A 24,987-nucleotide genomic window follows, 5' to 3' on the forward strand; every position below is an offset into this window, starting at 1 on the left:
CGTGTCCCCAAGGGCGTGTCCGGGGCGGGGCCGCGGGGCGGGGCCGGCGGGCGGGCGGCGCTTTGTGCGCGGCGGCGGCGGCGGGGCCGGGCCGGGGCCATGGAGCGCTGGTCCGGCCGCGTCGCGCTGGTCACCGGCGCCTCCGTGGGCATCGGCGCGGCCGTGGCGCGGGCGCTGGTGCAGCACGGCATGAAGGTGGTGGGATGCGCCCGCAGCGTCGACAAGATCGAGGTAGCGGCGTGGTGGGCGGCGGCGGGGCGGGGGGCGCCTCCCCACGAGGCCGCGGCGGAGCGGGGCCGCTCCCGGCTCGGACACCGCACGGGGGATGCGCAGCCCCGGCCGCTCCTGGCCACAGAGCCCCTGGAGCAGCGGGGGGAAGGTGCCTGAGCGAGGAGCGGGGTCAGTTTTGGGTTGGTGGTTTTTTTTTTTTGGTTTTTTTTTTTTGGTTTTTGGTTTGTTTTTTTTTTTTTTTTGAGCCGCTTCTTATCGAGGTTAAAAATAGCATCTCCCCGGGAGCGGGATGGGGCTGCGGGCCCTGCGGCCCCTCGGGGATGCGGCTGCTCGGGAGGCAGGGCGTTCCTAGGAGTTGGTGTTAAAACAAGCTTCGGTCCTGCGAGGAGCATCTCCACAGCCCCGTCAGAAAGCTGATGGCGCTGGCTTGAGAATAAAGATGCTTAAAAGGAGTGTTTCCTCGGGATCCTTTCTGTGCGTCGGTCAGCTGTGCCTCGCAGTGCCTTATTTGCCATTTAGGAAGTTTCCTCTGAGGGAGGAAATAAGTTTTGGTCATCTTAAGTGTTGCCGTCCGGGGTGTTTGGGAGCGAAAGGAGACCTGTAAAATATCCAGGGTTGTGTTTCCCTAGCCGAGGTGATAAGGGCTCTGCACAGCTGACTGCACTGGGAATAAATGGTCCAAAATTCGTGGAAACCAAGGCTTGACATCAGTGGCGTTGCTAAGTGGGGTTGAGTAAAGAAGTGCTTGGGAAAAGCCAAACTTTTCCCTTTTTTCGTTGCGTGTCACGGAGGCGCCGCTTGCAGAGAGGAGAGAGCACCGAGGCGGCTCCGTGAGCCGTCCCGTGGGGCTTGCTGCTGATTTTGGGCTCGCCAGCGTTTTGGTGCTGCGGTTTGCAGGGAAAGCTGAGCTCTCCAGAGGCTTTCCCACGTGCAGCTGCCGGCGTTGGATGTGCTGGAGCCTCGGGGTGCCTGGCAAAGGATGCTGCAAAGGATGTTGTTGCTTCCCATTCCCCTCCAGGAAAGTTATTTCCAATATTGCTGTTTCCAGTAGCGCCCTTATCTTGGATTTTGTTCTGGAATCTTTTCATTTGGGAAAGAAATCAATGCAACTTGTGTTTTCCTTCGGCGTTCACGTGAGTTTCCTTCCTTTCTGAGCCTTTCCTGGCCAAAACACAGCGTGGGTTTGAAAACAAGCAGTGCTGTAAGGCTTTGTGGTTCGATTTGAATGTGCAGCAGGAGCGATCACTGCTGTATTGATGATTGATTGATTGATTGGTCGGGTTTGCAGGTGTGCCAGGCTGCTCCCCAGTGCCCTGTGCTGTCTCGGACACGTGTTCCCACAGCAGCTGATGTTTGTCCCCGTTCCCTCCCTCCTGCCTGGGACCCAAGTGTGTCTGCAGCGCTGTCACTTGTTTTGCTGGGTGTCTGGACTGTGTTTTGCTCCGCTGCTATTCTGGGTTTATTTATTGTCGAGCATGTTTCCTTAACGAGGAAGAAAATCCCAGCGGTGCTGCCCGCTCGGGGAAGGGAAGGTGCTGGAGCGTGGGGGGATCCAGGGTCACTGTGGGAACAGCTCTGTCACCTCCTGGCTGCCAGGGATGCTGTGGGAACTTCGTGCCCAATCCTGCCATGCTTCAGAGCAGAGCTGGTTCCTCCAGCAGATTCACCTTGAGGCTTTTCCTTTAAAAAAAAAATTACAGTAAAATAGGAAGATATGCAGACTTGGAAGTGTTGAGCTGGGGATTTGACTGGGGGGGGATTCGAGGGATGCTCTGAGGACTGGAACACAGTGATGGAGGGAGGAGAGAAGGGGAACGTGAAGGAGTTGAGGGTTTGGTGATGCCAGAGCATCACAGCTGTAGTTAACAGAATTATGGATTCCCAGGTGGTTTGGGTTGGAAGGGACCTTATAAACCATCCCATTCCAACCCCCACGGGCAGGGACACCTTCCACTATCCCAGGGTGCTCCAAGGAAGCTTGACACGGAAAGAGGGCAAACAGCAGGGTGTAAAACCTGGAATACAGAGCTCACTCTGTAGCACAACATCACATTTCATTAAAGTTCATGAAAATCACTGGTTTTAAGGTAAAATGGCTGGAAGCCTGTGTGAGGTGGTTTTGTAACCTCCAGCTAACTGAAAGAGCAGGTTGTCCAGTGGGGATTTAGCTCGGGCAATAAATGCTATGTCAAGATTTCTTAATCTCTTGGAAAATCAGATAAGGGCTGGAGGCAAGATAACGAAGGATTTGCAAAGTTGCGTGTTTGGCATTAAACCCGTGTCACAGCTCCAGTGGTCTTTATTTGGCTTTTGGAATAAAAATATTAATGGCTCACAAAAAAAGCCCCAAAAAACCAAAACTGCAGAAGGATCTTTTTTTTTTTTTTTCTTTTTTTCCTTCCAGTGGCTCCGCTGGCCACGTTTCCCCCTCTGCTCCCCGTGCTCCCTGCTCCTGCCGCTTCTGCTGCTGCAGGCTCCTCGTGTGGGTCATCAAACAGGAACTTCAGCAGTCAGACATCGAGGAATAAAATATAATTAAAGTGGCTGCATTTTCCTTTTGCATGCCAGGAGGTAATTCAGGTTGAAGGCTTGTTTTAAATGCAGAGCCTGGAGGTTCTAACAGCTGTCAAGGACTTCTTGGCGTGTGCTCAGCGAGTGTTTGCTGCACTCCAGACACCGCCACGCGTTCCAAGTCAGGAGCTCTAATGAAGCAGCCAAGTGTTTTTAGCAGCTTGGAAGAGCAGGCTTTTGGGGGGAAAATGATCCTTGGGTGATGATCACCCTCACAGGGACCCCCTTGCTGCTCCTGGGGTCTCCAGGGTGCAGAGACTCGCTGAGATTTACAGCCACAGCCACTCTGGTGCTCCTCAGCTTCCCCCTGCTCCTCGTGTTCTCCAGGAAATTTGTGTTTGGTGTCTGGCTTCTTGCAGCAGCACGAAAAAAGGGGAGAATTTGCACATGCATGGGACAAAATGTTCTTGCCCTCCCAGCTGGCAAAGCCCTCTCTGGTCTTTTATTCAGTGAGATATGTGAGTTTTATTTTGCAGGGTTCTTCCCTGGGGTGGGGAAGAATTGAGAGGGTTTTTCTGGCTCAGAGGGACTCTGCAGCTTTTCTCCTGCAGCACAGGAAGGCAGGAGACAGGGAGCTGTTTCCAAGGGGTTTGCATTGATGTACTACGCTTTTTTTATATAATTAAAATTGATTTATTTTACATTTCTAGAGAATGGCAGAAGTGCTGGCAGGTGCTCTCCCTCCATCCACGGTGTCAGAGCCCTGGATCTGCAGCGTGGCTGGGGCTGTCACTGGTGGGAGATGCTCCAGGTGGGACACTCCCACCTGCTCCAGGTCACTGGAAATCTTCCAGCAGCTTGGTTGCCTTCCTCTGGTGTGGCCAGGGACACCATGGATGCCGTGTTCCAGAAGAAATCCATTTTTTCCCTCCCTGTCTTTGTTGGCGTGCTGAGAGCAGAGCCGTGCAGGAAGCAATAAATGTGACTTAAGATACAAGGTTTAACCAATTAATTCCAATGCATTTGTGACAGGTATTGATCAAAGGTAACATTTATAACCAGGCCCTGCTTTGTCAAGGTTAGATCTTGCTCAGGAAACAGCCTTTGATAAGCTGAGCAATTGATTGCAGGTTGGAGCAGCCCAGGCTCTGAGGAGGCTGTGTGGGAGGAGGAAGAAGGAGCTGAGTCTTCCTCGTGGGACCTGAGCATCCATTTTTGGGCTCTCTGGTCACTTCCATGAACCCTAAGGTGCAAGGGAGGCTCTGGACCCCGTGGGTGCTCCCAGCAGGGTAATTAACAGCTAATTGCTGAGTGGGGTGTTTAACTACTTGCAGGCAGATGACATTGATGGTTTAGGGGTCACCTGGTTCCACTTTGGCATTCTGTGTGTCCCTGGTGGGTCTGTCCCTCTGCCCAGCAGCTGGGGTGGGATTCCTGGGCTGTTCCCACAGGTTTCCCCAGTGCTGAGGCAGGAGGATCCCAGGGCACGGTCCCTGTGCAGTGAGTGACCTTCAGAGTCTCCTTGGCCTCTGGGAGGGTTTGTTCTGTGTTTGGCCAAGGCTTTGCCTCGGGGATGGTGGGCGCTCAAGGCCTCTGAAGTGCTTTTATTGCCACTTGTCCCTGGCCAGATCCTGTCCTGATAAACAGCAGAGATCCCATAACTGCTGTCAGAGCAAGGGGAACAAATAACTTCCCTGTCCTCATGGATTTCCTCAGCCTTGAGGCTCAGGGGGTTTAAACCAGGTTGGATTCCTCCTCTTTCTCCCCAAAATGTGCTTTAAGAATGTCACTTTGCAGCAACCTTCTCTGCTGCTCTTCTGTTCCCTGGGGTTTGCAATAAAGCAGCCATACCATGCTCAGAGCCCCAAAAAGAAATCATAACTGAGCCTTTCCTGGGGTTTTGGAGCTGGGATGGGGGGTGTGTGCTGCAAGGAAGGCAGTCCTGTGCCTCAGTTTCCCCGTGTAAAACCTGGCAGCTGTCCTGGGAAGGTGGGAGGGCTGTGCAGGAGCAGAGTTGGACACAGAGGGGACTTTCTGGCTGGTTTTGGGTTTAAGGAGAGTGCCCAGGGCAGGGAGGTGTGAAAAGAGCTGCCATGGTGCTGTCGATGGTGTTTTTCCTGGGGTTTATGAGCAGTTTAAGCTCTGCAGGAAGCAGTGGCTGTGCTCAAGTCGAGTTTTTCCCTCTTTCCTGTGTCCTGGTGGGCAGTGCCAGCGGGGATTTCCTGCCTGGCACTAATTCCTGGGGCAGCCCCAGGGGGGTTTGTGCCACCCTGGCTCTGCGAAATGCTGGATTTCTGTCCCTGCCCGGCCCGTGGGGCTCAGCCTCAGCTCTGCCCAGCTTAGCTGGGATTAGGCTGGCGTGGCTGCAGATGTTGGATGGCAGCAGCTGCAGCTGTGTGTGCCCCTGGCCGCTCCTGGCAGGGCTGGGCTGGGCTGGAGCCTCCTCCACGGGTCACACACCTGGGCTGGAATGAAATCCAGCGCCCGCCAGCTGAATTTGGGAGCCGGGGGCTGGCGGGGGGCGGCCGGGCCCCTCGTGGTGTGCTTTAATCTGCCTCGGCAGAAGAGGATTCCTCGGGGATTACAGCCTGGGAGCTGCAGTGACCGTGGGCACAGCGAGAGCACCCGGCCCTGGCAGCCCTGCAGAGAGGCCACGGGCACAGCTGGCAGGAGAAGAGGGGCAGGGTGTGGCACTGTGACACTGTGACACTGTGACAGCGCTGTCGTGGAGCAGCCCCTGGGGGCAGCTGGGGCTCGGGTCTGCCCGGGAGCCCCTCTGGGTGCGCTGGGGCTTTGCCAGGGTGCTGGGCAGGGCTGTGGCAGCTCTGGGGACAGTCCTGGGTGTCCCCAGGAGCGCTCCCAGCCCTTACCAGGGTCACCTGTTCCCTTACTCACTCCGTCACCTGTTGCACTCGGGGTGGTGGGTACGTGCTGGTTTGCACAGACCTCTGATCACACCTCACCTTTTCAGACCTTCGCTGCTGCAAGGTTAGGTGGGGTTTGGCTTAGTCAAATTGAATTTTTCCAGGGGGAGATGACACAGGAGGCAGGTGCCAGGACCTGGGGGTGTCAGACAGAGGCTGGGGCTCAGCTCTGCCCCCTGAGCTGGGTGTCTGTGGGTTCCTCGGGGATGGACAGCGATCCCAGTCCCGGCAGTGATCCCAGCAGGGATCCCAATCCCAATCCTGGCAGCAATCCCAATCCCAGCAGTGATCCCAATCCCAATCCCGGCAGCAATCCCAATCCCAGCAGTGATTCCCAATCTCAATCCCGGCAGTGATTCCCAATCCCAATCCCAGCAGCAATTCCCAATCCTAGCAGTGATCCCAATCCCAGCAGTAATTCCCAATCCCGGCAGTGATCCCAATCCCGGCAGTGATCCCAATCCCAGCAGTGATTCCCAATCCCAATCCCAGCAGTAATTCCCAATCCCGGCAGTGATCCCAATCCCGGCAGTGATCCCAATCCCAGCAGTGATTCCCAATCCCAATCCCGGCAGTGATTCCCAATCCCAATCCCGGCAGTGATCCCAATCCCAGCAGTGATTCCCAATCCCAATCCCAGCAGTGATTCCCAATCCCGGCAGTGATCCCAATCCCGGCAGTGATTCCCAATCCCAATCCCGGCAGTGATTCCTAATCCCAATCCCAGCAGTGATTCCCAATCCCAGCAGTGATCCCAATCCCGGCAGTGATTCCCAATCCCAGCAGTGATCCCAGTCCCAATCCCGGCAGTGATTCCCAGTCCCAATCCCAGCAGTGATCCCAATCCCAGCAGTGATCCCAATCCCAGCAGTAATCCCAATCCCGGCAGTAATTCCCAATCCCGGCAGTGATTCCCAATCCTGGCAGTGATTCCCAGTCCCAGCAGTGATTCCCAGTCCCGGCAGTGATTCCCAATCCCAGTCCCGGCAGAGGCCACGGTGCTCCCGCTGCATGCCGGCTCTGCCGGGGCTCCGCGGGGCCGGGGCGCTCCCCGGGCCGGCAGCAGCCGCAGCTGAGCCCGGCGCCGCGGCCGCGTCCCGGGGCAGGCCGGGCTCAGGATAGGCCGGGCTCAGGGCAGGCCGGGCTCAGGGCTGGGCTCAGGGCAGGCCGGGCTCAGGGCAGGCCGGGCTCAGGGCAGGCCGGGCTCAGGGCAGGCCGGGCTCAGGGCCGGGCTCAGGGCAGGCCGGGCTCAGGGCAGGCCGGGCTCAGGGCAGGCCGGGCTCAGGGCAGGCCGGGCTCAGGGCTGGGCTCAGGGCAGGCCGGGCTCAGGGCAGGCCGGGCTCAGGGCAGGCCGGGCTCAGGGCAGGCCGGGCTCAGGGCTGGGCTCAGGGCAGGCCGGGCTCAGGGCAGGCCGGGCTCAGGGCAGGCCGGGCTCAGGGCAGGCTGGGCTCAGGGCAGGCCGGGCTCAGGGCTGGGCTCAGGGCTGGGCTCAGGATAGGCTGGGCTCAGGGCAGGCTGGGCTCAGGGCAGGCCGGGCTCAGGGCAGGCTGGGCTCAGGGCAGGCCGGGCTCAGGGCAGGCCGGGCTCAGGGCAGGCCGGGCTCAGGGCAGGCTGGGCTCAGGGCAGGCCGGGCTCAGGGCTGGGCTCAGGGCAGGCCGGGCTCAGGGCAGGCCGGGCTCAGGGCAGGCCGGGCTCAGGGCAGGCTGGGCTCAGGGCAGGCCGGGCTCAGGGCTGGGCTCAGGGCAGGCCGGGCTCAGGGCTGGGCTCAGGGCAGGCCGGGCTCAGGGCTGGGCTCAGGGCTGGGCTCAGGGCAGGCCGGGCTCAGGGCAGGCCGGGCTCAGGGCAGGCTGGGCTCAGGGCTGGGCTCAGGGCAGGCCGGGCTCAGGGCAGGCCGGGCTCAGGGCAGGCCGGGCTCAGGGCTGGGCTCAGGGCTGGGCTCAGGGCAGGCCGGGCTCAGGGCAGGCCGAGCTCAGGGCAGGCCGGGCTCAGGGCTGGGCTCAGGGCAGGCCGGGCTCAGGGCAGGCCGGGCTCAGGGCAGGCCGGGCTCAGGGCTGGGCTCAGGGCTGGGCTCAGGGCAGGCCGGGCTCAGGGCAGGCCGGGCTCAGGGCAGGCCGGGCTCAGGGCTGGGCTCAGGGCTGGGCTCAGGGCAGGCCGGGCTCAGGGCAGGCCGGGCTCAGGGCAGGCCGGGCTCAGGGCTGGGCTCAGGGCTGGGCTCAGGGCAGGCCGGGCTCAGGGCTGGGCTCAGGGCTGGGCTCAGGGCAGGCCGGGCTCAGGGCAGGCCGGGCTCAGGGCAGGCCGGGCTCAGGGCTGGGCTCAGGGCAGACCGGGCTCAGGGCAGGCTGGGCTCAGGGCAGGCCGGGCTCAGGGCAGGCCGGGCTCAGGGCAGGCCGGGCTCAGGGCTGGGCTCAGGGCAGGCCGGGCTCAGGGCAGGCCGGGCTCAGGGCAGGCCGGGCTCAGGGCAGGCCGGGCTCAGGGCTGGGCTCAGGGCAGGCCGGGCTCAGGGCTGGGCTCAGGGCTGGGCTCAGGGCAGGCCGGGCTCAGGGCAGGCCGGGCTCAGGGCCGGGCTCAGGGCTGGGCTCAGGGCTGGGCTCAGGGCAGGCCGGGCTCAGGGCAGGCCGGGCTCAGGGCTGGGCTCAGGGCTGGGCTCAGGGCAGGCCGGGCTCAGGGCAGGCCGGGCTCAGGGCCGGGCTCAGGGCTGGGCTCAGGGCAGGCCGGGCTCAGGGCAGGCCGGGCTCAGGGCCGGGCTCAGGGCTGGGCTCAGGGCAGGCCGGGCTCAGGGCAGGCCGGGCTCAGGGCTGGGCTCAGGGCAGGCCGGGCTCAGGGCTGGGCTCAGGGCAGGCCGGGCTCTGCGGGGCCGGGTTTGGGCAGAGCTCAGAGGAAGGCAGAGATAATTGCTCTAATGAGCTGTCATGGTGACAGCAGTGTCTCCTCTCCCCCACGCCAGCCTGGAGCAAGGAATGGAAAACTAAAATTGCCTTGAGAGTGAGGAGGGGCTGTGTGAGTGCCTGAAGGTGGCAGGGACCTCCAGGGCGCTTTGGCTGACGTGTGACAAGGGAAATTGAAAACTGAGAGAGCTGAGAAAAGCATATCCTGGGATGTTTAGCTGCTGGGAAAGTGCAGGGAGCAGAGAAGGCTTGGAAAAGAGCAGCGTGGCTCTGGAGGACAGCTCCCAGCTCTGGCGAGGTGTGATGATGGCTCAGCCAGAGCCAGCTTAGCAGGAGCCTGGCTCCAGTGCCTGGGAAGAAATGGGGACTAATATTTATCCTTGGATCATATGGGCCAAAATGCACCCACAGCTCTGAGTGTGATTCTCTCCATCTGGCAGGGGGGACACAGCTCTGAACCTCACTCATGGTCACAGAGCACTGTGGAAATAACTAAATAAACCTCCCCCTAGTGCTTTATTCACTGTACATCTCTATTATGCTGTGGTACTGTTATTAAATCTTGATTAAAAGCAGCTTCAGACTTGCCAATCAGTGGGATGAAAGCGTTTGTAAGCCCCCAGTTTTCTTTCACAGCTGTGGTGCTGTTTGTTACAATTTTTCTCCTTCATTTCCTTTAGATAGCAAAGGTAATTGGGGTGATTTCGGTGCTTTTCCAGTTGGTTTCTTGGTGCAGCTCTGTGTTCAAGCACAAGCTCAGTCACTAGGACACAAGCACCTGTGATGAATGGCAGGTTAGATTAAAAATCACCTAATGGCTTCTTCTGGCTTTAATCTCTCTGAACTAAATGTGTCTGAAGTTAATGGGATGGTTTGCCAAATAAAGCCCTGCTTGACTCCTTCCTTCTTTTCCCCTCCTCTTTCCAGTCCCTTAACATTTTTATATCAATTAGTTCTGTAAAACCATTTCACCAGGACTGAATGGGGATGCAGGGCATCCCATAGGCACAAAGAGCTTTAACCCTTTCAGGGGAGAACTGGTGATTTCTGAACCCAGCAGACCCATCCCATAAACGTGAGGCATCCTTTCCGACTGGGTAGCACCTGGCTGTCCATTTCCAAAGCATCCAGAGGTAACGGTGTGCTACAGAGATGCTGGAAGTGTCCCAGGCCAGGCTGGACGGGGCTTGGAGCAACCTGGGATAGTGGAAGGTGTCCCTGCCCATGGCAGGGGTGGGAACTGAATGATCTTTAAGGTCCCTTCCAACCCAAACAATTCTTATTTCAGGTTTCCATCTCCAGCTGCTGGACCTGCACTGGCCTCCTCTGTTCTGCTGTTGCATTACCTGCTCACTCTCAAATTGTTTATGGAATCTGGAAAAACAGCTTTTTTTTCTCTTTTTTTTTTTAATTTCCTCCTTGTGCATGTGGTGTGCTCAAAGTGGAATGAGCATCACTTGAGTGACTTAATGGATGCTCTAAAAAAAAAAACAAAAACCAACTCCACGAGCTCCTGTAGCTCAGAGCTGCTTTTCAAAAGTCTCTTGCAAGCTTGCCCGCAGTTGATGTTTCTTTGAAGAGTCTGTGATGACTCTTGATCTGTAGATGGTTGAAGCACGTTCAGCCCTGCCTGGATGTCAGAGCCTGGTTTTCAAAGAGAATTTGTTAGCACGAGTGCAGCCTGAGAGATGAAAGGATCTGTGCTGGAGACACCAGACAGGGAAAGAAAGGTTTTGAGAGGGATTTGATTTCCCTGGTCGGTTGTGTCAGAGCAGCTTTTCTCCCAGGGTGAAAGTCCCTTCTCCTGGGGTAGCTGGAGGATGGCTGGGAGCAGAGGATGGGCACTGCTGCCCCGAGCTCACAGCCAGAATGGTCAGCTTGGAGGGCCCACAGTGCTACAGCCTCCCTGCTCCAGCAGGCTCATCCCAGAGCAAATCACACCCCGTGTTTCCTCCGCTCCTTCATCTGTGTCTCCACTGAGCAGGGAAAGCTGGAAGTGGCAGCTGGACATGGAAACAGAGCTGTGAAACACGGCCCTGTGTCCCTCTGGGCTGTCAGTGATCTTGTCTGTCCTTTCCTGTCCATGTGGATGGGCTCCTCTTCCCTCCAGCCAGCTCTCCTGGCACGGCTCCTGCTCCGGGAGATTCCTCCCACCCCCTTGTGCTCGTGTTTCTCACTTTTGAACATCATTGGCATTGCTTGATTCATGCTCTCACACCAGTTCATGGTCTTTTTGCCCCTTTTTCCCCTCCTGTATCTTTGCAGGAGCAAGGCCCCATCCCTGGAGCAGTTTGGAACCTTCCAGCAGCCCTTAGTACTGCTGTGAATTTCCTAAATGCTGCTCTTGCAGATTTCCCCCCCTGCCCCCGCTTCACAGTTTTTTCAAGCGTGTGCTCCGACGGTGAAAAGGAATATATTTTCCCACTCCCATCAGCACATCATCAGCAAGGTTGCCTGCATGGCAAAGTGCCAGGAGGGCACAGAGAGGTGGGATTCAGTCCCTTTGTTCAGGCAGAGATGCTGTCAGCCCAGCCGAGCAGGGCTCTCCGGGGATGCTGCTGGGCTGCATCGATCTCCGGCTCAACTCCACACGCCCATCCCCTCCTGGTGCTGTGAGAGCAATAATAATAACCATTCTTGTGTTCTGCAGGGCCTTCCCTGAGCTGGGAACCGGGCAGGAGAGCAGCTCCTGCACCACAGCTCTGCCCTGGGCTGGTTTTGGCTTGTGGTCCATGAGAGCTGCCGGGGTCCGGGGAAGGCAAAGCAGCAAAGCTGCAGCTCCCTGCTCAGGGCTGGGCTCAGCTACTGGGAAACACTGAAAATCATTTACCAAACAGCCCCAGAGTGCTTCACTGACCAAACTTGCCCCAGGATGCTTCAAGTGAACGTGTTTGGGGTGCGGGGAGGGCTGGGGAGGAGCTGGCGTTTGTCCCTCTGTGGGGCAGGAGCTCGGAGCTGCCTCCATGTGCGATCACTTCCAGGAGATTCCTGCGCTCCTCCTTTTCTGAAAAGGCTGGGAATTGCAGTGCCTGGAATGCAGGGAGGAGTGGGAAAGCTGCCCTTGGCAGGAGCAGGGCTTTATGGCACCCGCTGCGATGTCACCGCTGGTGACGCCGCCGCGGGCCACGCGCTCCAGCAGCGCTTTGGTGGACATTGGTAGCCAAAATCCATCTCCCCGCAGGAGCCAGACATCATGTGGCTCCTGCCCGGCGCTGGGAGCTGTCACTGTCACTGCCACTGCTGTGACACGTCGGGGAGGAGATGCTGCTTCTCATTAGTGTCAGGGGGAAAGGGCACCCTCGGGGACGTGGTGGCGGCCGGCAGCAGCTCCTGGCCTTTCCTTGGCTTTGTACCGCCCAGCCTGACAAAAGGTTGGGATATTTGGAGTCATCCTTGCTCATGGCTAAGGAGGAATTGCCAGGCACGTCCTCTGCCAGTGTGGCAGACTTGCAGCCTGGTGCCAGGGCAGGATTGATTTGTATTTTGCCAGCGCTGCTCCCCTTGAGCCGCACTGCCCAGGGTGATGGGCGGGCACGGAGTGTGCCCTCAGTTCAGTAACTGGAAGGCTGAAGCTCTCAGCTTCTCCTGGATGTTGATAGCTCCTTTTTCTTAATTAGCATCACAGTGATTCTTCCCCAGTGCCTGCTTTTCAGCCGGGGCTGTGATAGCCCTGAGGTGTGTTTTTCAGGAAGTGGCTGGACAAGCTGCTCTATGGGGAGAGGGGGCTGCTGGCTCTTTCCATCCTTCCTGCTGGCTGTTTCCATCCTTCCTGCTGGCTGTTTTTCCCCTTCCTCATGGCTGTTTTTCCCCCTTCCTCATGGCAGTTTTTCCCCTCCCTGCTGGCTGTTTTTCCCCTCCCTGATGGCTGTTTCCCTCCTGCCTCTGTCTCCCCTAGAAGCTGGCAGCTGAGTGCCAGAGTGCTGGCTACCCGGGCACGCTGATCCCGTACAAGTGTGACCTGTCCAACGAGGAGGAGATCCTGTCCATGTTCTCGGCCATCAAGACCCTTCACCAGGGTGTGGACGTCTGCATCAACAACGCGGGGCTGGCCCGGCCCGAGCCCCTGCTCTCGGGGAGGACAGAGGGCTGGAGGACCATGATAGATGTGAGTATTCCCCCAGGGGGACCAGGAGCTGGGCCACTTTTCTGCCTCCTCTGGCCACCATCTGCTCGTTTCAGAGCTGAGGATCTGCTCCCCAGCATGCTCTGACAAAGCCCAGCTTTGCTGCTTGGGGAGTGGAAGGACATCCTGCCCTGCTGAGCCCTCACCTTGGAGGATGGAGTCACAGCAGCATTTTTCCTTTAGCTCACTGGCTTTCTGAAGGGTGATATTTTCTTTTTTTTCCTCTTTTTTTTTTTTCTTCAATAAAGCAGGAAATTGAATGCCAGGCGCTGGGTTTTGCAGCTAATCCTGTTAGTTGTGGCAGTGGTTTGTAGAAATGGGCAGATTCTTTTTGGCTTAAAAAGCTGTAATGCTTTTTGTCTTTATAGCTTAATTTTCTGCCCATAATCTGGTTAGGGCTGGATGTGAATGAGAGTATTTCACGTGCTGAAGTGGGAGTTGTGCACATGGCCCATCCCATTTACAACTTCTCCCTGGGTCCTCCTCTCCTGAGGTGCTGCTGGGCATCTTCCTGTGACTTCACCATTTTTTGTCATGATGTGGGGGCCCTTTCCTGCACATAGCAGTGGCAGCCACAGCTGTGGGACCGCAGGATGGTTTGGGTGTCCTTGCAATGTCTCTGGCCAGCGGGGTGCTGAACTTTTCATGGAGTGAGCTTTTCATGGAGTGATTCCCCATCCTGTGCCACCTTCTCTTGTGCAGTTTTCCTCACAGGAACAGGAGTGGAACTCATGGCCGTGAGCAACCCTTGTGGCACCTCCAGCAGCTCTGAGAGCTTGTCCTGGTGAAGGGAAGGACATGTCTGAAAAGCTGTTTGGAGCTGCAGGAGTCAGTGGGGACGTGTCAGCTCCCCTGGCTGTTCCTGTGCTCTGGGGGCTGCGTAAAGCAGAACAGAGAAGCACACTGAGACATCAGACTCCTGCTGCCAGGGCAAGAGCTGCCATATCCTGCCTAATTAAGTTCTTGTTAGGATTTTGGCCCGACTGCTGGCTGCTGTGACTGCAGCCAGAGCTGAGCCCAGCTTTGTCTGCCCAGGCAGGCTTTTGTGGGCTGCCCAGCCCGGGTCACCGCACGGCCGCATCTCCCGGCCCCGGTTGCCATGGAGGCTTTAAAGAAAATGAAGTGAAGTGTAGCTGAGGCTGAGCTGCTGTTCAGCAGGCACTGCCCAGCTGGGAGCCAGGCCCTGGGGGTCATCTGGGCCTTGGAAAATCCCTGTCCTGGTCCCTGGCACTGTGTCGTGTGTGGATCCCTCGGGGATGCTGCGTGTCCCTCGTGCTCCTTTGTTTTTGTCAGGTGGGCGGGCTTGGGGGGGACTTGTGGCTTTTCCCAGCTTCCCCAATCCACATTCCCTTCCCTGGCTGCTCAGCTGGAAGCGCTCCCTTTATCTCACCTTCCACCATTGTTAGGGAGAAAGATTTTTGGAGTGGGGATTGTCCCGTGGGAGGCACTCCAGGGTTGGTGTTTACAGTGGCTCCAAGTTTGGGGGCCTGTGGGGTCCCCCTGCTCGTGGGGGCTGCTTTGGGGTGGGATGGGTGGGGAGGACAGGCAGGGTGGTGACCCCACAAGGGCAGTGTGAGGAGGCCAGGCTGGGGGAATGTTTCATTCCCAGGGCTGATCTGCATGGCTGCTTGGCAGAAGGGCTGTTGCAGCAGCCTGAGACACCCCAGCTCTCTCCCTGTGCTGGCAGATATTTCCCTCTCACCACCCTCCAGCAGCTGCTGGCTTGGCTCCTGATTTCTGTGTTCATGGAACAGCTCTCCAACAGGAAAGCAAAGCCCTGGGATGCTCCAGAGCCCAAAGCTTCACCCACCCCGGCCTGGGCAGCCCGACAAGGCTGGGCTTTGCTTTTCGTGCTGCTGCTGAGGGGTAGGAACAGCTCAGTGGAGTTTTCCCCTTTGTTCTGTGCCCCTGCTTCGTGGCTGCATGGCAGTGTCCCCTGGCAGTGTCCCCTGGCAGTGTCCCCTGGCAGTGTCCCCTGGCAGTGTCCCTGTCTCCAGGCCGTGCAGGCGCCGTGGCAGGGCTGGGGGGGCTCTGCAGGGCCAGCCCCCCCTGCCAGGGCACCCCAGCCCCAGAGCAGCCCTGGCCAGGCCCCTTTCCCTCCCAGGGAGGGCTGCCAGCACCTTCCACGGGCCACTGGCCCTTGCAGAGCTGTGTGGCAGCAGGGAGGCTCCTTCCCAAGCTTCCCTGGAGTGCTGGGAGATGCTGTGGGAAGAGTTCCAGGGCACCTCTGGGCTGCAGGATGGGAAAAGTTTCCAAACAGCCATTGACCCATCGATTTTGGAGGCATTAGGGCCTTAAATTAAAGCCTTTTTTTTTTTTTTTTTCCCTTTTTGGTAAATTGATTTTTTGCTTCCATGCATTTTTTATGAGCTTTGAGGCTCTGTGTCCTTCCAGATTCCCCTCTCAGCATCTTCCTTCTTGCTGTACATCTAACAGTCAAAACCATGTTGTAATTTACTTATTCCTCTCCTTTTCTAATGTTCTGGTCCTTTATTGTCTGGTATTTATTCCCGAGGTGGGAGCTGCTTCTCCCCAGGCTGCAGGATGTTTGGAATTATGGATGTGCTGCTTTCCAGCAGCGCAGAGCCCTGCCTTGCCAGCCAGCAGATCTGCAGTGGGTGCAGGAGGGAAGGTGTCACCTCAGGCAGGTTCTGAGCCCATCCTCCCTCGGTTCACAGCTTCCCCCATTTTCTCACTGCTTTGTGAGCAAAGTCCTGATGTGCAGGAGGAGCTGGGGCTGGCTGCTGTGCACACACTGAGCCTCTGGGGCTGCAGCAGCTCCTTCACATCTTACCCACTGACCTTTCCAGCCAGGAATTCAAGCTGAGCTTCCCGTTTTCCCTGCCCAGGGCACCCAGGGCTGCAGCACACATCCTCTCCCTCCTCTAGACACGGAATGGGTTTGATTCTTGGCAATATTCACTGACAAGCCAGGCTCTGTTCTTCTTGCTTTCCTAAACCATCTGTGCAGGGATATGTCTGCTGTAAGCTGTGCTTCCATATGTTTGGATGCCTTGGAAAAGGCTGATTCTGGGAAAGGGAAATGCTGAGCACTTCCAGGAACGGGACCTTTTGTGTTCTCTAGTCTGGCAGCTGGAGCTGGTTAACTGCTGGGAAATCTGGTGGCTGCTTTCTCAGAGCTGCTGCCCCTGCACTGAGCAGGGCCCAGGTGTGTGGGCCACCCTTGCCAAGGGACCTTTGAGCCTTTTCTCCCTAAAATAGGAACGAGGCAGAAAAATGTCTGCTGTGGGTATTTGTAACGACAGCCTCGGGGTCACACAGACCTGCTCCTTTCCCGGGTGTGTTTTTAGGTTCCTCAGTGCCTGTTCCACGTTTTGAAATGGGATTTCACCCCAAAAACCACTCTGTGCTGGTGGGAAAAGGCCATGCCAGCTCAGCTGCCTTCCAGCCAGTTGTTTTGTTGTACCGTGGGGTTTTATCACAGGGCTCTGGACTTTCCCTTGTGCCTGTCGATTGGGATCTTGCTTTGCCAGGGGCTGTCAAAACCTTGTAGCTTTGCCCACACCGGGGATGGCTGCTCCCAGTCACAGGTTTTGGGATGATGTTACCCTCTAGTGGCCTTGGGAGAGGGAGCTGGGAGTGGCTGCTCCGAAAAGGAGGGTGAGGGAGGCCGGGATTGTTTGCCATGAAGGGTTTTACACCAGATCCGTATCCCAAAGCCCCGGGGCAGGCTGCACGGGTGGCTCCTGCTTTCCCTGAGCACCCTGCTGTGAAATCCCAAATCCTGCCCGTGCCCTGCCTGCTCTGGGCTTCACCCCAGTGCTGAGGGGCCCTTGTACTGCCTTCCCTGCTCGTTTTCTTCCCGGCACAGCCCAGGTGAATTCCCAGGTTAAAGATTTATCTCGGCAGCCCCAGGTGTGATGGCTGAGGTATCCAGCAGCGACTCTGCTGGACCAAAGTGCACCTGGATGGGGGTGATGGCTCCACTCGGGTTGCCTGGGTACTCCCAGGATCAGATTAAAGCCCTGTTTATCTCTGGCCAAGACAAACCCCTCAGGGATGGCCTCTGGCAGTGGATAGGGAATAAGGACCAGACAAAAGCAGTGACAGAGATCTGACCCTGCTCCTCTTTGTGCTGCTCAGTAATTGCATCCCTCAGCTCCATCCCTTCCCAAACCGGTGCCTCTCTCCTGCCTTTTGTGCAAGTCCCAGTTATTCTGCCCCCTTCTTGTTCTTTATTTCCCCAGTGATGATCCCCAGCCCTCTCCCGTCTCCATCCCTCGCTGTCCACGTGGTCTCATTCCTGCTGCTCCACCTGCCTTCTGGCTCATCAGAAAACCAGTTCTTGCTGGAGATTGCAGTGTCCAGACCCTTCTGGGCTGCTCCTTTAGCTGGCAAAGTGACACGATGTTAGATAGGACCTTCAGGGGATGGTCACATCCTTTCTGGAGGCCTGCAGCAAAACCCCTTCCAAATCTCAGCCACCTGAGCAATTAGCAGTGCTGCTGAGATCGCTGCTCATCAGTGCTGCACCCACCTCCGGGCCCTTTGTATTCCAGCTGGGAGAGTTTCCTTATCTTCTATCTTCCCAGCAGCTTTGGCTCTGTGTTTATGGTCAGGACAGGCTGGAGGCAGCCGTGCATTAATGCTTGTGGAGGCGATAGGACCGAGTTTAACCAAGCCAGGGCACTCTGGGGAGTGCTGGTCCAAAGAGCAAGAGCCTGGAATGCTCTGGATCCTGGAGGACTGGGTGAATTGCCAGCTAGGGCTGAGGCAGATGTCAGCAGGCAGTGACAGCTCGGTGGCTTCCACAGCCCCAGGCTGAGTTGCCCGCTCTGGCGTTCCCTGTGGCACCAAGTGAGCTTTGCTTCCTGTGCCTGGGAGCTCTTTTGGTGCCTCCTGTGAGCTGCTGGCGCTCTGACAGGCAGGATCTGGGGATTTCCTCGTTAACGAGCTGACCTAATTACCTGCTGCTAGTGCCCTGCCAGCTGCCCAAAGCCCGGAGTGCTCCGTGCTGGGCAGAGCTGCCGTGGGGAGGGGGTTTGCTCTCCCTTCACTGGGCTTTACCCTCACACCTGCCCCTAAAACAACCAAATCCGTTTATTCCTGCTCCCTCTGGGTGTCTGTGCACCCTCTACCCCTGTGGCTGCAGCCCCCAGCTCAGCTGTGGGGTGTGAGGATGAGCAATTCCCTCTTTGGGTTTTCCTGGGACTTGCCCAGGGACAGGCACTGGAGCTGATATCCCGGATTTTGGGCACACGAGGGGCAAATCAAGGGGTGCCAGGCAGGGCTGCTGGCCTTAATTTCTTCTTCTTTTCTCCCCCCTCAGGTCAATGTGATGGCTGTGAGCATCTGCACCCGGGAGGCCTATCAGTCCATGAAGGAGAGAAATATAGATGATGGGCATATAATTAATATTAACAGGTGAACAAAGGGGGGTGTGGGATCAGCCTGGGGCCTTCCTGCTCTTCCCTGCAGCACAGAGAGGATTTCCTTCTCCTCCTCCCTGCCTTGCAGGAAGGGTTTCAGCACTGGAGTTTCAAGGTTGCTGTGGTGATGATGGAGTTTGCTGAGGACTGTGGTGGTTGATACTTCAAAATTAATCTGTGCTGGTCTAAAGCGAGGATATCCCAAACCAGGGCGAAAAGGATACGCAAAACCAGGGAGAAAAGGATATCCCAAAGCAGGGAGAAAAGGATACCCAAATCAGGGAGAAAAGGATACGCAAAACCAGGGAGAAAAGGATATCCCAAAGCAGGGAGAAAAGGATATCCCAAAGCAGGGAGGATATCCCAAACCAGGATGAAAAGGATATCCCCAAAGCAGGGAGAAAAGGATACCCAAATCAGGGAGGATACCCCAAACCAGGGAGAAAAGGATACCCCAAACCAGGGAGAAAAGGAAATCCCCAAACAAGGGAGAAAAGGATATCCCAAGTCAGGGAGGAAAGGAAATCCCCAAACAAGGGAGAAAAGGATATCCCAAGTCAGGGAGAAAAGGATACCCAAATCAGGGAGGATACCCCAAACCAGGGAGGAAAGGATACCCCAAAGCAGAGCTTAAAGGATCTCCCAGACTGGGGAGAAAAGCATGACAGCAGCCAGAGCTGATGGGGCAGGGCTGGTTTTGCTTTCTGGAGCTGCTCAGGAGGGTCGGGCTGTGCCAGAGGAGCCTGCGGTGGCGTCCGTGCCCCGCTGCAGCCCCGTGCCAGCCCCTGGTGGGTTTATTGTGGTGCTCTGGGCCCTTCCCAGCTGGCAGCAGCGTGCCCTGTGCTCTGTCCCCAGCATGAACGGGCACAGCGTGGTGCCCCAGTCCGTGGTGCATTTCTACAGCGCCACCAAGTACGCGGTGACGGCGCTGACCGAGGGGCTGCGGCAGGAGCTGCGCGAGGCCAGGACCCACATCCGAGCCACGGTGAGTGCCAGGGCTGCCTATGCCCTCTGCCCCGCTGCCAGCCACGGGGCACAGCTCCTCCCCTTGGGGAGCAGCCCAGGGGGTGCAGAAATGGGCTCAGGAAATGCTGTGCGGAGCTGCCCCAGGCAGGCTGGGGGCACAGAAGGTCTGGGAAGGGTTTTTTTTGGGGTGCACGGAGTGGGCAGTTGGTTGTTGGGGTTTTCACGTCGAGGCACTCAGCTGGGCTGTTGGTGCTCAGTCGGAGCTTTTCCATGTTTTTCTTTGCTTCTCTGCCCCTCTGGGCTGTGAGGAGGGAAGTACCCACCTGAGGTACCTGCCACAACAATCAGTAAGGCAAGGTCTGCTCACTTCAACTGGTCCCTTGAAAATGGGTGGGAAAGGAGAATAACAGAAAAATGATTTTTTTTTTTTAATTCTTTTACTGAAGGGGAATTACAAATCCTATTAGGTTATATTACACATCCTATTAGGATGTGCTCTGCTTTTTTCCAGTGTATATCTCCGGGCCTGGTGGAAACAGGATTTGCTTTTAAACTTCATGATAACGACCCCGAGAGAGCTGCTGCAACCTATGAGAGCATTCGGGTAGGACTTGCAGGAATGGAAGCAGAGGGAAGTGGCTCTGATTATAACTGAACAGTCTTTCTCCTGGCTAATGGTTCCTGAGGGTGCCCCATGCTCTCCAATCTCAGCCCTCAAACCTCCACTTCCCACTGGTATTTACACATTGTGCAGGTTTTCATTTGAGTTCACTTTCCAGCTCCCTACATTTGTCCTTTTATTTTGATGCTTCTGTAAATAAGTGTCAGTCAGCTTTGCCATTTTGCAGGCTGTGACTTCCTCATTGCAGAGCAGATGGGACAAGCAGAGGTGCCAGCACAAGGGGAAGTGTTGTCTTGCAGGTGGCACGGGATTTCCTGTGGGAATTCCTGACAAGGATGGCATTGCCTGACCTGGCAGAATTCCTGTGCCAGCAGTGAGATTATCCACAGCAATGGCAGAATTGCCAGCACCAGACACATCCTTTGCTACATTTCCAATGGATTGGGTGTTTCCTGCTGGCTTGCACCTCCTGGGCAAGCCCCAGTGACACTGTCTGACCTCATCAAGGACGGGCAGGAGAGGAGGGATCTCGTGGGGAGCTTTGTGGGTGCCCTTTGACCGAGAGCCCCTTTGCTGTCGTTGCAGTGCCTCAAGGCTGAAGACATGGCCAATGCTGTCATCTATGTCCTCAGTGCCCCTCCTCATGTACAGGTAGGCTGGGGCTGAGGCTGGGGGGGCTGAGGGCTGCCCTGGCCTGGCTGATCTGCTGCTGGATCAGCTGGGAGCTTAGGGAGCCTGCGCTGGGGATTAGCAGGGATCACGTTTGTTTACACTTCCAGCCCTGGGATGGCACTGCTGGGGCTCTGGGATTGCTCAGGGTGTGGGATGGCACTGCTCAGGGTGTGGGATTGCTCTGGGATGGCACTGCTGGGGCTCTGGGATTGCTCGGGGTATGGGATGGCACTGCTGGGGCTCTGGGATTGCTCGGGGTGTGGGATGGCACTGCTGGGGCTCTGGGATTGCTCGGGGTGTGGGATTGCTCTGGGATGGCACTGCTGGGGCTCTGGGATTGCTCAGGGTGTGGGATTGCTCTGGGATGGCACTGCTGGGGCTCTGGGATTGCTCGGGGTGTGGGATTGCTCTGGGATGGCACTGCTGGGGCTCTGGGATTGCTCGGGGTGTGGGATTGCTCTGGGATGGCACTGCTGGGGCTCTTCACATCCCTATGGATTCAGCAAAGGCTGAGCTGGCTCTGATTCTTCCCCCAGAGGGTGCTGGGGCACTGCCCAGGCTCCCCAGGGAATGGGCACATTCCCAAGGCTGCCACAGCTCCAGGAGTGTTTGGACAGTGCTCTCAGGGTGGGATTTTGGGGTGTCTGTGCAGTGCCAGGAGCTGGACTGGATGATCATTGTGGGTCCTTTCCAACTTGGGATATTCTGTGCTTCCGTGATCCCAGAAAAGGACTGTGCAAGGGGTGGGGGGTGAGGGATAAGGGCACACTCTGCCCTTTTGGATGGTGCCATCTGAGATTTGCTGAGAGTCTTGGCTTCTGCCAGTTGCCAGATGATGTGTTGGACCTGTTTCCCCAGTGTGAGATGCCAGAGGGACTCTCCTCCTGAGAAACCAGGAATGCTTGGCCAGCTTTGGGCTGGAGGCAGGAGCAGCAGGAGCAGGGTTGCTGTTGTGAGAGCAGACTTTGATCACGAGAGCTTCCTCAGTGTCTGGGGTGGACTCTGCTCCCTGGAGCAAGACGTGTCCCCTGACACTGCATCCCTGGGGATAAATGGCTTTTCTTGGCTTAAAAAGAGCAAAAACCCTGCCTGTGGCAGCCCTGGGGTTGTAACCAGGTTCATCCTGCACCTTCCCCGTGTATATCTGAGCTTTTGCCACCTGCTAAGGCAGAGCAGCTCCCTTCAGCTCTGCTTTCCTCCCAGCTCAGGCTCATTCCTGGTCACAGGCTGGTGCAGCAGGGAAGTGCCCAGTGCAGGGCTGCAGTGCAGAATCCCTGTGCAGAATTCCAGTCCCACCCCACGTTGGTCTCTTGCAGATTGGGGATATACAGATGAGGCCCACAGAGCAGATCTCCTAGCAGGGGAGGAGGATGAGGAGGACCGTGAGCAGCACCGTGTCCACTCCCCCTGGAGCCCTCTGGCAGCCCAGGGTTCCCTCGGCTGGCTGGCAACGTTTTAACCAAGTACCAAGGATCATGTTTGAAGAATTGTTTTTCTCTCCCTCTCTCTGAGCTGGTGCTGGTGCTGAGCCAGTTTGAAAAAAAAGAAAAAAAAAAAAAAGAACCACAAACTCGTAGTGGGTCTCCTTCTCCCCCACTCCTTTCTGAAACTGCTTAAGAGTAAAAATGTATTTGAAAATAATGCAGGGAAGTGGTTTGTGGAAGATTGTTTGTCTCCAGGCTGGTTTATTCTTAATTTGGCTTTCTTTTCAAGGTTTGTTTGATCTTAGTTGCTGATGCTGTGTGTGGACCTAAGTGAAGTGGCACAAGATGTTTGCCAGCTTCAGTGTGCTTAGGGTTTGAGATTTTCAGATCGTGGATGTCATACATGAATCCATCTAATATTCTGAGTTTATTTTCATCAGGTTGATTACTGATGGTGGTGATGCATGTGATATTTTCCATTTCTTTTGTACTCCACTGCCCTAACCCCAGTGTACAACCTCCCCCAGCCCTCCTTTCCCCTTCACATGACTCATGCCTGCCAAGTTTGAGGAAGTATAAATGTGTGTGCTTGACATTTCTCTTTTTTTCTAGGTAGGTAAATAGTTGGAGGAAAAGCACCTGTCCCTGTGCAGGTTAGGATGATAATCTCAGTGGCATAGTTACAGTAAGAGTGAGTTGTTTGGTATTTTGAATAAAAACTAAACGTGTGCTGTCTTGTGATCACCTCTATCCTTGGTATCATCTCCCAGCACTCTTGATGTTCTGTATGTGATATTTGCATGCATTGGCACTTTTCTGGAAATGTGGATTGCTCTGGTGCTGTTGAAATGCTGGTGCTGAGGAGCTGGAAATGGTGGAAGTTTATTTTTACGTAGAGACACAAACTCTGAGAGAGAGAGAGAGAGAGAGAGAGAGTGGAACGAGCCGTGCCGAAGGTGTCCGGAACGAGGAGAGATTTGCAGGGGCATTTTGGCTACAAAAAGCAGCAGGTGAAGGGTCTGGCTGAGATCTCGTGTTGGTGCAGCCCCCAGTGTGTGACTCTGGGTTTACTCTGAGTTGAGGGAGAAGAAAATTGGCCTCAAAGCAGAGCTGGAGTTGTCTGGAGACTCTCTGCAGGGAGGTCTGCGTGTGTCCAGCTCTCCGTGGACACGTTGCCTTAAGATTGCAGACCCTGCCCAGCTCCTGCTGAGCTCCAGGCAGCGTTTCAGAAGGTCAGGGATGGTCAGTTGGTCGGAGCAGAGGACGGAGAGCCTGGGAAATTGGGGTTGGATTGTTTGGCTTACACCAGGAGAGCCCTGGGAGTTCATCTGTGTTACCCCTGCGCAAGGGAGACCAGAGCTGGGCCACCAAGACACGAGTTCAGCTCCCTGTACGGCCTTGGGCGAGTCACTTTACCTCTCTGCCTCAGTTTCCCTGTCTGGAAAATGGGGATAATAACACCCACCTACCTCACAGGGGTGTTGTGAGGACCCACAAGCTTTTGTAAAGCACTTTGACAGGCGCTGTGTAAGTGCTGAGTGTTGATGTTGAAGTATTATTATGAATTAAACCTCGTGATACTTAGAATTCCTTGTGCCAAAGGTGAGCAGCTGTAGGAGGATACAAGGAGAAAACTGGCAAAATGTTCCTTTCATGATGGCAAAAACAAAAGGCAATTTGCCCCTTTTTTTCCTCTTTGTTAACATGTGGTGTGTTCTGTCCATTCCTCACCTGTCACCAGTTTCTACTGACAAGTGCACCTGGATTTGGCTTTTTAATTTATTGTGAGCAGAATCCCTGCCCCTTGGGAAGTCTTGCACTGCCCTTCTCCAGGATGCCAAGTGTGGATTTGTCTGAATTCCCAGCAGGTGCCCTGGGCAGCGTGTGCCACCTTTAGGAGATGGTGGTTGAATGACTAAAGAGGCCAAAAAGAAAAAAAAAAAAAAAAAAAAAAAAAGAAAAAAGAAAAAAATTGAGAAATTAGGAACTTCTGAGCAGGGATGTGGGCAGCAGTGGTGAAACACGGAATTGTGGCAGCAGCTGTGTGCAGAGTTCAGCAGATGTTGAAATGTGTGGCTGAGGAGGGCCTTTACATCTCCCTGTGCTGTAAAAGGAGGATTTGGAGAGAATTGTTTAAGATGCAGAACCTTGGCAAAGGGTTTGTCCGGGTAGTGGCTCCCTGCAAGTACAACCTGGCAGCCCTGCAGCCCGGGAAGTTGGTTTGTTTTTTCCCCCAAGAACATTTGTAAGTCTCTAAAGTCACCTCGAGGTGATGTGCAGTATATTTTTCCATTTGAAGTGTGGTTTTAGGGGATCATCCCTGCTGCCTGTTAACCTCCCACGAAGGAGGGCTCCTCGGGTGGCCTTGGTGGCACCTCCTGCCACCTTCCTGGGATGAGATGGGACACGACTCCGAGGCAGTGAAACCCCTCAAACGCGAGGATCAGTGAACTGTGTAATTTATCAGTAGGTTCTAACTGTGAGCTGTAAAATAAAGAATAAAAAGAGAGGCACACTGTGGCTCGTCTGTGGCGTGTTTTTGTTATTTTTTGTGTTAAAACTGAACAGCCCTTTTGCTGTTCACAGCCAGAGTTTTGCTTGGGGAACGATCCAAACAGAATCCTTCCATTGGGGGTCTTTATGAGGAAAAACAGATTTTCTTTCCAGAGCTGGACAGCATCCAGTTGTCTTGGGAGTAACCTGCGGAGGTCTGTCCGGGGACAGCTCTGGGATGCTCCGTTCCTGCATTGTTCCTGGTCCCGGGGTCTGTCCAGGGCCTCAGGTTCCCCATTCCCGGTGCCTGGAGTCTGTCCAGGGACTCTGGGGTTCCCCATTCCCGGTATCCGGGGTCTGTCCGGGAGCTCTGGGATGCTCCATTCCCGGGCTGTTCCCGGTACCCGGGGTCTCTAGGATTCCCCATTTCCCGTTCCCGGGCTGTTCCCAGTACCCAGGGTCGCTGGGGTTCCCCACTTCCCGTTCCCGGGCTGTTCCCGGGCTGTTCCCGTTCCCGGGCTCTGTCCGGGGCTCTGGATGCTCCATTCCCGGGCTGTTCCCGTTCCCGGGCTCTGTCCGGGGCTCGGGATGCTCCATTCCCGGGCTGTTGCTGTTCCCGTTCCCGGGCTCTATCCGGGGCTCTGGGATGCTCCATTCCCGGGCTGTTCCCGTTCCCGGGCTCTGTCCAGGAGCTCTGGGATGCTCCATTCCCGGGCTGTTCCCGTTCCCGTTCCCGGCTCTGGGCT

At 56.3% G+C, this 24,987-nt stretch overlaps 1 protein-coding gene across 5 annotated transcripts; it reads left to right on the plus strand.

Annotated features, from left to right (window-relative positions):
- The first annotated feature begins 86 nt into the window (after positions 1-86).
- Positions 87-24,268, plus strand: DHRS11 (dehydrogenase/reductase 11). Of its 5 annotated transcripts, none has more exons than XM_053996007.1 (7): positions 87-231; positions 12,447-12,656; positions 17,965-18,059; positions 18,920-19,049; positions 19,542-19,634; positions 20,238-20,303; positions 21,641-24,268. In XM_053996007.1, the coding sequence occupies exons 1-7, from the start codon at positions 100-102 to the stop codon at positions 21,680-21,682; spliced, it is 768 nt and encodes a 255-aa protein (XP_053851982.1). In that variant the 5' UTR covers positions 87-99; the 3' UTR covers positions 21,683-24,268. The 5 variants fall into 5 exon arrangements, with proteins under 5 accessions (XP_053851982.1, XP_053851983.1, XP_053851985.1 ...); XM_053996008.1 differs by having other exon boundaries at positions 12,450-12,656; XM_053996010.1 differs by lacking the exon at positions 87-231 and adding an exon at positions 5,504-5,522.
- Positions 24,269-24,987: the final 719 nt, after the last annotated feature.

Source organism: Vidua macroura, chromosome 20, assembly GCF_024509145.1.
Source record: "Vidua macroura isolate BioBank_ID:100142 chromosome 20, ASM2450914v1, whole genome shotgun sequence".
NCBI classification, from domain to species: Eukaryota; Metazoa; Chordata; class Aves; order Passeriformes; family Viduidae; genus Vidua; species Vidua macroura.

Excerpts from the sequence above, each read along its gene's own strand:
- DHRS11 (XM_053996007.1), top strand. The coding sequence starts at position 100 with ATGGAGCGCTGGTCCGGCCGCGTCGCGCTGGTCACCGGCGCCTCCGTG. Across the intron at positions 18,060-18,919 it reads CATATAATTAATATTAACAG|CATGAACGGGCACAGCGTGG; the intron begins GTGAACAAAGGG and ends CTCTGTCCCCAG. Across the intron at positions 19,050-19,541 it reads GGACCCACATCCGAGCCACG|TGTATATCTCCGGGCCTGGT; the intron begins GTGAGTGCCAGG and ends GCTTTTTTCCAG.